Genomic DNA, 12,370 nt, shown 5'->3' with positions numbered 1-12,370 from the left:
GGCGCGCGCAGTTGGGTTTTAGTGCTGGCAGGGAATTGTTTCCAGGTAAGGCAGAAGCTGTGAATTACAGCTGAGCCCCCGAGCTGCTGCAAACAGGAAACATTTCCAGTGCCCCTGCTCCTGTTTGCTGCAGGAGGAACGGGAATCCCAGCACAAGGAGTTCTTGTTCCTGGGGCGCAGCGGGGCCAGCGCGTTCCACCTGCCGCGCCTTGGCGTAAAGCACTTGGAGGAGTTCAGGCACAAAACAAAAGTTTGGGTTGGAAGATGCCTTCAGGATTTCTCCTTGTTGCAACGTCCCGTCTTTGCCCATTTGAAGGCTCTCTATACCTGTAAAACTGTAATTCCCCTGTTTTAAGGATCATCGACAATGTTTTGATAAAGGTGCATTTTTCCACTTTACAAATATGTTCTTTTTGAGTAGTGGTTTCAAAAGTTCCTGTTTTTTTTAGAGTAACTGCAAAGATTTGGTTGATTGAGAATATCCTGAGCATTTTACTGTACTTCCTTTGTGACTTGTGCTTTCTGGTTTTAATTAAGAATTCTTTTCATTGAATTTTTGTGTGTTGTTGTTTATGCTTCATTTTAACTGTACTCTTATTTTGGTTTGAGTTAGTATTTTTGTACCCCAAGGCATAGGGGTCTTTAATATTCCTTAATGTACGAGTCTAGTTTGAAAGAAGCAATATGAGAAAAAGCACATTTCAGTTCACTGTTTTGTATAAATATGACTATTAATGGGTATTGCTGATTGGCCCTTTTGTTTTTGAGGATGACGTCCTATACTTTGCTGGTGAACAAAAGAAATTATGCTTTCAGTTGGGTAAGAAATGAGCTTAAATTCAAAGGTCAGAAAGATTTGGCTTCTGACTGTGGTAGAATAATTTTTGATTTCCAGTAATTAATATCTCCTATGTTTCAGTCATAAAATTTGAAAAGTTAATGTGTTTCTTCCTTTTGCAGTTTCTTTGTTTTAAAATCATTGATCATTAACTGTGACAAGGTCATGTAAACCAGATGTAGCTTTTCTTTAAAAAAAAAATTCAACAAAGCTGTAGTGTTTCTCATATAAACTAACATCACCATAGTGTAGCCAGCTAGGGATGATGCTTCTTTTTGTCATTTTACACCTAATTTGAAAGCTTGAGTGTCATGAAACTTTTAATCTCCTGTAAATTGAATTTTAAATTTTTTTTCTTTGATTGTTAGAACAGGAACATTCTGTTCATCTTTTAAAATTATGCAAATCCTAAGTGCATCAAAATTGAAAATTAAAAACCACAAGCAACATGAAACAAAATCAAAACCCCAGCACCTCCATGGGCTGGAAATGCAGCAGTTGTCAAGTCTTCAGACTTTTTGTTCTGTAGATTTAATGCTTAGAATTAAAATAATTCTTTTGAGATTCTGTTTTTAAGCAAAATGGAAATTTAATTTATAGTGTGAATTTCCTTCATTTTCTGCTTTTAAAGTGAATCACAGGTTTCAGTTAATGACACAGATTTAAATATTTTATTTTTTGAATTTGGTTGCTTCGTTGCCTTTTTCTTTCTTTCTTTCCTTGTTTTATCCTGCTGTGGTTAGGGGGAAAAATCCAAATTCTCTGTGTAGTAAGGATGCAGAACTACAAAGTGATGATGACCAGATACTTTCATGATTCTAGGGAGTTGAAGGAGCATTTAAAGAAAATTAAACTTACGGTCAGAAACAGAATAATTTCAGAGTTTAGCAGAAGTACCACATTTATTTTTGTGAGTTAGATATGTCAGTCCTCAGGCTTCTTGCTAATTCTGAGTCCGTTCTGTACAGAAAATAGAGGAAATATTTTCTTGTGACTAATGTGGGTTTTGGAAATTGGCAGTTGTCCTTTCTCCTATTTGGAAAGTAGGAAAGTCAATACATTTGTCACATTACTTTTAATTATTTCTTCACTTGTTTTCCTGTAAGTGGGAAAAAAGCACTTTAAAGGAAAGTCAGATTGCTTCCATCTCTGGATTATACCCCTGAGAAATTAAAAAATGTCATTTTTGTGAGGAGACTGTCCAAGGGGAGGAGGGAAGAGGTGCCATGGCTCTAAAGAGGAGCAGCACAGGATGCTGCAGCTCAGGCTGCCCTTCCACATCGCTGTTCATCAAAACCAGCTTGGCCCAACTCAGCCACCATCAAAAAGCTGGTTTAGTAATAGTTTTCTACAGAAACTTAGAGCCATCACCCTTTTTCCAGCGTGGTGTTGGCTCTCAGGCTCTTGCAGAGCTCACTCTCCTCTCCAAGTCTCACTTGTCCAGCTTTGCACGTGCTTACCCAGCTTTCTGACCAGATGGAGCTGTTTTTCACTTCAGCTTATATTAAGGAGTAATAATAAAGCTTAATGCATGTGAAGAATAAAAATATTTGGATGTGGGCTTTCCCAAATAACGTTAGAAAAATGCTAATCCACCCCTGAGCTGTAAGAAAAAGATCCCGACCATGAAATTCTGGATTTCTTTAAAAAAGCACACTGCTTTCCGGCTTTCTGTTGCTGTGAATAAAAAAGCTGAAATCACCCCTTATTTCATGCTGGTATTTGGGCAGGAATGCTTATCAGCATTTGAAAATGATGTTTTGGCTTGGGAGGGAGCTTGTAGTTTTAGGGGGAAGTTGATTTGGGTTGTGCAAAGCAATAAGGACTGGGCTGTGCAGGACTTGGTCGGGCTTCCTGCCCCTTGTGTTCCTCCTCATCCCTGCAGTGTGGGAGCCTTTTTTGGGGGAGTGCAGCCTGAGGCTGCCCTGGGGATGAAGGTGGATGAGTGAGCTGGGTCAGGAGCTCAGAGCAGAGCCTGCCAAGACCCCATTGCATGAGAGGCTTTGGGTCACTCCTGCTCCTGGCTTTGTTTTCTGCTGGCACTTAGCAACGCGTCCGATATGCTTTGTGTTTTCAGAAAGGAAATCCTCCATCTGTGGATTCCATTTAACAGAGCTATGGGGCTGGGAACAGAACATTTTAACACCTCTGTGCAGTCTTTATGGGGTCACAGTGGCAAGGTTGAATTAGAAGTGAAATCTCTCCTATATTCAAATTTCAGTAGACAACTGCAGCATAAATAATTTGCTGCTTTAGGAGTATGGGGAGAGAAAAGAAAGAAGTGACAGGTAATTTATTCAACAAGAATTCACCTGTATTTTTAGCTCTGAGACTTACAGGATAATATTTCTATTTTCAGTTGGCAGCTGGAGTTGCCTAGTTTGCTAAAATTACAGGAACTTTCAATATACATAATTGATTGCTCTGTATTTTGTGTATCTACCATCCAGACTATACTGATAGATGAAACTGAATTAAGGGATGAAGCCTTGTATATTTTTTGTGTCAAATGACAGTGTCTTTTCTGTAGACTACAATAAATCAACAGCTCAGAAAGTGAAAAATGAGAAAGTGTGAGGAGAAAGATAAGCACTTTAAAAAAAACTTTTTAGTGGTAACAGTACTGTATTCAGTAACTACAGAAATTACTAAAATTGCCCTAATAGACTGTTCCACTGTTTGATCAGTCCAGGGTCGTTCCAGAAATGTAAGTCATTAAATAAAGTTTCTTCACTAAAGCTTGGAAATAGAAGGATTTTTTTTCTTATTTTCAGCAAGGAACTTCTTTTTAATAATGCATTTGGTCTCATTTTGAATTGTGATTGCTGCTGTATCCCAGCATCAGCCACACAGGGAAGGCCTGTTTGAATTCAATTGGCATCATCTTGAATAGAAAGCAAATTTTACCATGTGCCACTCAGCAGGAGCAGATATTTAATTTTTCTTATTGGGAGAGTAACTTCTTTGTTAAAGTGTGCCAGAGCCCAATCTGCTTTTATTTCCCATTAAATTATTTTAAATTTATTCTGCTTATATTTAAATTGTGTTTAAAGGGAATAGTTTCCTGAATTCCCATGATGTTGCTTCCAGACCAGCAGCAACTGAAAGGTGGCTGAGTTTTGAATTTCAGATTTGTTATGATGGTGACACAAGTTCCTATTTGCCATCTCTAAAAGCTTAACTATGTACCTGAGATTATTTTACTTAACATCTCAGTAAAAGGTTTCTTTTACAGATGGAGTTTAAGTTACTTACATTTAAGTACTTTTACAGAAGGTTATTTTTGTTATTAAAGCTTTGATTTTGAGGGGAGTCAGTGGAAGAACAGGTAATCATTGTAGAAATTTGGAATGTTATTTTTCATTGCAAGGAGCAAAAGTGGAGGAAGGGCACAAATGCTGAGCAGCAAGAACAGAGTTCAGCTAAGCCAGGAAGGCTGCAGTGAAACCAAGGTACAGGAGCTTTAATCTCTCAAAGAAATCAAATCTGGGGCCAGCAGCACTGCAAGCCAGAAGATGAACCCACCCACAGTATCAGGCTTTGGGAGTATTTGAAATCAGTGAGTATCAAACAGTGAGTAGGGAGCAGCTCTAAAGTGATTTTGGCTTGGAGCTGTGAGGGCTCAGCTTGGCCTAAATCCATCTCAGGGCACAGACTGGCAGTCAGTCTAGAGGTGCAGTAAATAGAAATTTTCCAATTTAAGAAATTAAAATAACTTTACACTTGTGTCACCTCCAGAAGCTCAACTTGCAGGTTTTTTTCCTTGGTGAACTCTCAGCAAGGAGGATGTAACAGAAGAGGCAGAAGGGCTGGGGGTAAAAGCAACCTGTTGGGATATCAGGGAGGTGTTGGCCACACATCAAAAACCTGATGGATTTCAAAGAGGGAGAGAAAGCCATAAAGTGTTTTTGACTTGGTGTTTATCTAAAGCAATTGCCAACAATAATTAGTGGGGAGCACAATCTTAGCAAGCACTACTCAGATTTTCTTCCTTCAAACCATGTTTTCCCAGTTAAGTCTTAAGAAACACATTGTGCTTTCATGTCAGGAATCAAAACACAGATGAAAGTAATGAAGTCATTCCAAACTTGGTAAAGCAGCCTTCATTAAGCTTCACATACTAAATTCAGGCAATCAGCAGAAAAGAAGTTTACAGGCCATTTCTGTGGATGAACAGGGGCAGGTTCTTCAGAATGTCTTGCACAGAAAAGAGTTTCATGGCCTCCTTTAAAACGTAAAGAAGCATTAATTAAAAGCAGAAAAAAGGTCCAAAAGGAAGTATTTGCATAGTTCATGTCCCAAAATACTAACATTCCAGTAAGCATCTCTATTATTACTGGAATTTATATGGTTCTATTCTCAAACTCATGTTTCAGATTCTGGGTTGACTTTTCTTGGTGACTTTTTGAACCTGAAGTTCAGAAAAGTCCAATATTTCTTTTCCCACTATTTTGTAATAATTTTACTAATTTATCCAGCAGTGGCCTCAGATATGTGACATGTTCTCTGAATTTAATATTTAAAGAGTTTTCTAGCTCTGTAGTGCAAATTTTTCTGACACACAGCAGCTATATAACATTATTGTTCAGCAGTAGGAGCATCAGTGGGATTCATAAAAATAAGGAAGTTTTAATTCAGCGACACTCTTATGTGTATGATTCTGGATAAATTAAGGCACAAGGGGTCTGTATGTGAAGGAAATAAGATTTAACTGTGGTGTGTGTGTCTTTGAAGAGGGATTGTGTTGTACTCACCCAGAGAGTGCTTGCACTGCTCACCCTGTTGATCTACAGAGCTCAGGGATCAGACTCAGGTAAGGACATGTTACCCCTAGAATTAAACCTAGAAATAAGTAAAACTGAGGGAAAAACAGGCTGGGGCTGGAGGGCCAGAGAGTTTCACCTGGGAAGGTGGTTTATTGCCTGATGCTTGCCTAAAGAAGCAGCCTGGAGGCTTCTTGCTGATTGTAGTACCTTTGTCCCAGCTGGTGTGGTGGTTTTTGCAAGGGGTTCTGTAATGACAAGTCTCCCTTGGTCAGTTCTGTTTGAGTTTTTCCCAGATAGAGTTTGACTTCTGACTCCAGGAGCACTAAATGAATGTGAACTTTTAAATGCAGCAGTAGAGGTGTTTCCAGAAATGCCATCCATCACCATTAGAAAGGAGTGATGTAGGATTTAGCTCTCCATATTCTGCAGACACAGTTCCTTTGCAGGCTGGGTTTTGTGGCCAGCCATGATCCAAGAACGCTCTGCAGCTCAGCTCAGCTTTCCTCTGCTGATGACTTCTCTTATTCATGCGGTTCTCATTATGCATATTGGAGTTAGAGGCACAAATGAAGGTGCTGTGGACACTAGAAATAACAGTTTTTGTGTTCTCTGGTTGCTCTGCAGTGGATGAAGGTCGCCTGAAGGAGCTGGGCAGGGTGAGGGTGCTGCACAAGAGGACCGTGATGCCTTACAGCGTGTACAAGAAGAGGAGGAAGGGGCCCAGTGACGAGGCCAGCGTCCAGCAATATGCAAGCCTGGTGGGACAGACCTGCTCAGAGAGGATGCTGCTGTTCAGGAGCTGAAACCCCACCAGGTGGCATTTCAATGGCTCTACATTTCATTGCACTGCCACTGGGTGATCTGTACCATAGTCGTGTGCTGGTGTGCCCACTCAGATAGGCTGGAACACAGGTGTATAGCCAGGCTTGTGTCAATACATGGCCCTGTGTGCAAAGGCCAACCCCAATAAATCTTACAGTACAGCAAGGCTTTAGCAATATAAGTTTAGAAAAACACGCTTGCAGTATATTTTAATTAAGTAGTTCTAGCCTTTCTATGCATTACGAATAATTCTAAGTATCTAAGCAAAATGAAAAAACAGGTGTCTTTTTTTGTTTTTGTTTTTGTAAAGATGAAGGTTGGCTAAATCTAGATTAAGAATCATTAAGTTACGGATGTTTTCAAATAGCACCTTGGTATCTGTTGTTAAAAATTGCTGTGGAATTTGTGCTCGCATTTGTATGCTCCTAAAATCTTGCAAGAGGACTGAAACGTGCTATTACTTTCCAGCATGATACAATTTTATTTTAGCAGTAACGATTAAAAAACAGGAAGGAATTATTTTCAGTGCACATTCTTCATTTGTTTAAAGCAGTCAGTGTCAGAGGTTTCAGTGAGTGTAGGAGTTTGTGGTAGGTTCTCAGTGGCAGGGGATGCAGTGCTTTGGAAAACCTTCCCCTTCAGAGAAGAAGCAGAACAGTTGCACTATAAATATACCAAAGATATGCAGCCAAGTGGCACAGTGGTTTTTGGTATAAGCCTTATCCTTTGTCTAACACGAGTGGGTATTTCAACGCACATGGCTAATGTGAAATGGAGCTCGGGAGGTTCATCCTGCAGCTCTCAGTGCACATTTCTGAACTATGCTAACAAAAAAAAAGACATAAGGTACCACTGCTGGGTTTTGTTGCAGGTGCTTTTTTTTCTGTAGAATTGTACAGGAAGACTTAAATACCATATTCCAGCTTTTTTACTGACTCTTTTGTTTCTGGTGCAGCAGCTCATGGGTTAACATCTTTAATAACATTTTAGTAAATACTTCTGTTGGAAACACAGGAAGTTGTGATCCTTTATGAAAGCACTTTATTATCTCATATATGAACGTTGTCTGTCTTCCCATTAAGTCATATAAGTTGGAGGAATTTGGGGAAATAACACTGTTGTATAATTCAGTAATGTATTACAACATTGTAACATTACCAATGCATTTGTGCTTCTTATCTTCTTGGCTAACAGGAGCTGGTATTTACCTTGAATCAACTTGGAGTTTCCTGTTAGCCTTTGAACAAAGATTCTTATTCAAGGATATATGGGTGGTTTTCCCCCAGAAAGGAAGAAAATTCAGTTTTACCCTCTGAGGTTACATCTCCTGTCATTATTGGATTAATTGATTTAATTTTAAACACTTGGCCACTATTATTAATCATTTATTTTTATGTGGAGCAGACACAAGAACTTGGGGAATCAAGTGCAATGCAGGTTTAACTTTGTTTTTCATTACTGTTTGATATGAAATTAGTGTATATTGCAATATTATTGATAGTAAGCTTCAACAGCAACTTTAAAAAGTCATTTTATGTTTTATTAATTGGGCTGTACGGTATTGATCTGCTCCCAGTCTGCAGCAGAAATGGTCATTCACGTCAGCATCATATCTGGTGTGTGTTTATCTGTGGCCTGGTACTGAGAAGTTTCTTTGCACTCTTCCTTCTAGTTTGTCCATGCCTTACCTCAGCCTCCTGCCAGGGGGGAGAACCACTAAATAATCCTCATGAAGATTGTTATGAAGAATTCCTTTCTGTGGAGAAAATACTTTTGCCACTCTGTCAGATAGTGTAACATTTTCTGCCTACACAGTGTGCTGAAAAGTGGTGATGCCCATATGGCTTGCAACCAAAATAAATGAGAAAACCTTTCTGTGTGATATAAAATCAGTTAACAGGCACTGAGGAATTTCACTATGAATTGCAAAATCTTAAAAGGTTATCAAAGCCATTTAATGATGACCTCACTGAGCTCCTGGAGAAGTTAAAGTTGCTGTTCAGTTTCAAGGGAGCAGACTTAATGTCCCCACTGAGAGTTCCTGCATTTGTTCCTGATATGCCTTGGATTAGACTTTTATCTGATGCTCTGGTTCTCTTGGGGAGCTTTTAAGGACTGCAGTTAAAGGAAAGTGAGAGACATATAAACCTAAGAAGTGAGCACAGCTTGAGGTTGTCCTTGGTGTGAGCACTGGAGGTAAATGACCATTTCCTGTGAGTCTGAAATGGTGCTTTCCCTTTCCGACCTCCCCTGGGGCTGCAGCACTGGGCTCCTGGCTCCTGCTCAACTCAAATATGGATTTATATTAAAAAGCAAAACCAGGCAACACTGAGATTAACTCCAAAACTGAGTTCATCTCCTGTGGTTTGCTGAGATCTGACTCACTTTAGTGTTATTTTAGAAGGAAACTGGTGCAGTATTTTTGAGGACTGATACCTCTATCCCTGTTTTTGGAAGAGAGACAGAGGCTGAGGATGAAGTTCTGTAAATTTTGCCTATGACTTCAGTGGGGCTGAAAATTCACCACTATTACAATATTATTTAATATATTGTAATTGACAGTTACTGAATTTAGAGGTATTTAACTCAGCACAAACTGTTTTATAGAAGTTTTTTTTGTGTGTAACTGGTTTGTGAGAGTCCATCTCCAGTGTAAGGTTGCCTTGTTCTGTCATCTGTTGATAAATGAGCATAAAATGGTGGCAAGAAAATGCAGAGTTGTGACCAGTGCTAAAAAATGCCATTTTTTGTTTTGGTTGGAAAGAAATGGGAAGCTTACATATGTCCAGCATCAACACGTGTCAGTAAATTCAAGAACCTGCATGTTGAGTTTGTAATTGCTTTTTAGCAGGCCTGTTTGACTTGCAAGTGGAGAAAATAAAGTTATTACCGGTCTCTGTGAATTATTATAAGAAATAATAGGTGATTTCTGCATTAGTTTGTAGGAATTTCATTATCCTGGAGATTGACCAAGTGTCCAGTGAACAGCAAAATCAAAGAATCCATCAAAGGGTAGCAGTCCTTAGAAGAGATAACTTGCAAGTTTAAAATCACATCCAAAACACATGACCTGTTTTGGAATGAGGTTTTAGTTCCAGCTAGCCAGATTAATGAAGAGATTGCATGAAATATAATTGATACTTCTTTTCTGAGTAGAATAAATAGACTTTTTACAAATGGAAACTAGACAGGACAAGGTATTTGAGTTCAGTTTGGTTGAACAAAAACCTGTCCCTGAATTAAGGAGCCAAACCAGCAACACAGAAATTTGGGTTGTGTGCATAAAGATAACCAAACATTGCATCATTTTGTGACTGAATGAGGCTGAATTCCAGCTAATTCTGGATACCTGAAGGAGACTTTTCCCAAAGCCCAGCACCAGCAGGGCTTGAAATGTTGGTGGGACTTTTTCTGTCCCAATGCTCCTGTGGAGTCCACATCCATCAATCTTTTTGAGATTCTGTGAATTGCTTTGCCTTGTGATCACTCTGAAGCTCCAGCCTGATCAGCCACGTGTTTCTGGATCCCTTCTCATCCTGGTTGTCCCAGATAATCCTCCAGACCTGGATGAAGTTCTGTCCTGATCTGACTCTCCACTCTCGCCTTGATGTCTCTCTGCATCTGGAAGGGTGGAGGCAATTTTCAGGACAAAAATCATCACTCTTCAGGGAATCACCAGCATTTCCAGAAGAATTTTAGCTGCATTTTCCACCAATATATTTATAGAGCTGCACCTTCAGTCACACAGACTGAGTGCAAAATGCTGAATTACTTTTGCACTTGCCAAATGATTTGGAGTTTTTTAAGTTAGTCGAAGTGATGGATGGCAGGAGCAGATGTGCAATAGTAACTCATCCTGAATGTAGCTAATTGTGGTCAGTGGGTTTCTAAATAAAAGTGTTCTAGAAATTAATCTTCTCTATGCATTTTATAGTACATTTAAAGCTCATCTCGTGAGAGCTTTGTTTTCTAACAGCATTAAAATAAGAATGGAAATTAATTAAATTAACATGTAAGCCTGAGCTCAGCATATATTAATGCTCTCTATATTAATACAGAACAATCATAACTCTGAAAATGCCCTTACTGCTGATCTCAGACAAGTAGCAGCTCAGAAGCTTTCTGGCTGTATTCTTTCTGGTTATGTTTTACTGTTTTGATGTTTATTCATTTCCTTATTATAACTATTCCCATCAGATTTTTGTACTTCCCATCAGTTATTTCCACTTCAGTTTTGACACATAATACATGTGTCTGCCAAAAGTCCTGCTGAGAGATTGCTATCAGGACAAAAGAAAGTGTTGGAAAGTCTGTTAAGCAGTGAGAAGAGAGCAGAGTCCACAGGGACAGTCAGTCTGCAACCTTTGTGCTGCAGAAAAAGCAGGATTTATTTATAATTTAGTCCGCTGCAGGCTTAAATAAATGTGTCAGATTTCATTCATTTCCCTTTGTCTGTGACATCTGATTGTCATTGTCCAGGAAGAATCAATGGGGCATTGTAGAACAGGAAAGGAAATGAAGGGCAGTGCATTTGTGGCAGCAGGCTTGAGTTAAGGGATGAAATCACACGAATTCTGTTGGAATTCTCACTCCATGTCTGCACAGGAGCAGGGAAGTGGAGGCTGGATGGGGATTTCAAGAAATGTTTGTTGCTTCTCCCCTGTCTCCTCCAGGTTGGAGCAGAGCAAGGACACATCCACCACCCCGAGAGGATCCCTCACTGTGTGCATTCATCTCTAACAGAGCTCCTTGGGCTGATTCTGAGCAGTAAATACTGAAATATTGAAAATTTTAATATGCTCTATCTAATTTCCATCCTTTAGCTTGCAGGGACCCTGCTTTGGTTGGTCCTGCCCGTGCAGGGCCACCTCTGAGGTTCCTCTTGCAGCAGCACCAGACCTTCCTGGGGACTGTTGCCAACCCAACCTGCTGTGCTTTTTCTAAACTAAGAAATCACAATTACCTTTCCAAAATTTGTGGGTTTAAGGTAATTTATTGGACTTTCTTAAGTATTGTCCCACTGATCCACTTTTTTAGTGCTTGCCCTAAATGCTCCAGTAATCGAAGCAATAATTATTTCAGTGTTTCACACTGGCAAATAAATGTTACAATTTTTCAAAATTATAATCACTGTTCACACTGATTTTCCTGTGTAACACAGATCCCTCTTTGATGTTGACTTACCTCACTTCAGTAAAATTTGGTGCAGATCCAACCCTCACTGGCCCAGCAAACAGAATTTTTCTCTCCTTAACTGCTCTGAACCTGCAACCACCAGATGGCATTTCCAGCCTGTGCAGGTCACTGCAACATTAAAGTTACTTCTTGTCTGAGTATCCAACTTTTCTGAGTCTCTTCTATTAGCATCTCACTCTGAGTTTAATTTTTTACTCTGCCTTTAATTGGGGCCTATAAAAAAAAAAAATTGTCAGGTGGGGTTGACAAAGTTCAGTGGTGTTTTAGTTGAATGAAGCACAAATGTGTTAAAAAACAGGATTAAAAGCTTTTTCAAGACAAATAATCTTGATTTTATAACATTGAATTTATTAGATATTGTTTTGCTACCAGTAAATTACTGAAATCAAGATCTATAGGACAAGTGCAGAGGGGTCAGCTGGCAGGTTTACCTGTCCCCAAATGCTTTTGGAGCTGCTCCTTTCCATGTTCCAACCAAACCATGTGCATTCATAATTTCTAATGTGCATTATTTTTCTGCTCTCTCCATATTCCTCTCTCATTCTTAACCTTGTTTTGATATGAGGATTTCCTGCTCACCTCTGCAGGGAGTTAAATGATGTCAAAATAAGGTTTTTAATAGAGAAATAAGAGGTCAGGAGACTGCAACACCTCATTGCCAAGGGCACTGCAACCCATTTGTTTTGTGACTATATTTGTCTCTCTTGCTGAAGGTGAAAGCAAAGACACATCAGCTGAAAAAGCAAGG

At 39.4% G+C, this 12,370-nt stretch overlaps 1 protein-coding gene across 6 annotated transcripts in view; it reads left to right on the top strand.

The window, feature by feature from the left end:
• Positions 1–9,329, top strand: part of ATE1 (arginyltransferase 1) — a 68,831-nt gene extending 59,502 nt beyond the window's left edge. For all 6 annotated transcript variants that reach the window (XM_021529297.4, XM_021529296.4, XM_021529295.4 and 3 more), the window contains one exon: positions 6,229–9,329. In XM_021529297.4, coding sequence (XP_021384972.3) covers positions 6,229–6,407 — 179 coding nt within the window. In that variant the 3' untranslated portion in view covers positions 6,408–9,329. The remainder of the gene's footprint in view (positions 1–6,228) is intronic.
• Positions 9,330–12,370: the final 3,041 nt, after the last annotated feature.

This window comes from Lonchura striata, chromosome 6 (assembly GCF_050655825.1).
Source record: "Lonchura striata isolate lonStrDom1 chromosome 6, ASM5065582v1, whole genome shotgun sequence".
In the NCBI taxonomy this organism is placed as follows: Eukaryota; Metazoa; Chordata; class Aves; order Passeriformes; family Estrildidae; genus Lonchura; species Lonchura striata.
This window is presented reverse-complemented; position numbering and strand designations above follow the sequence as displayed.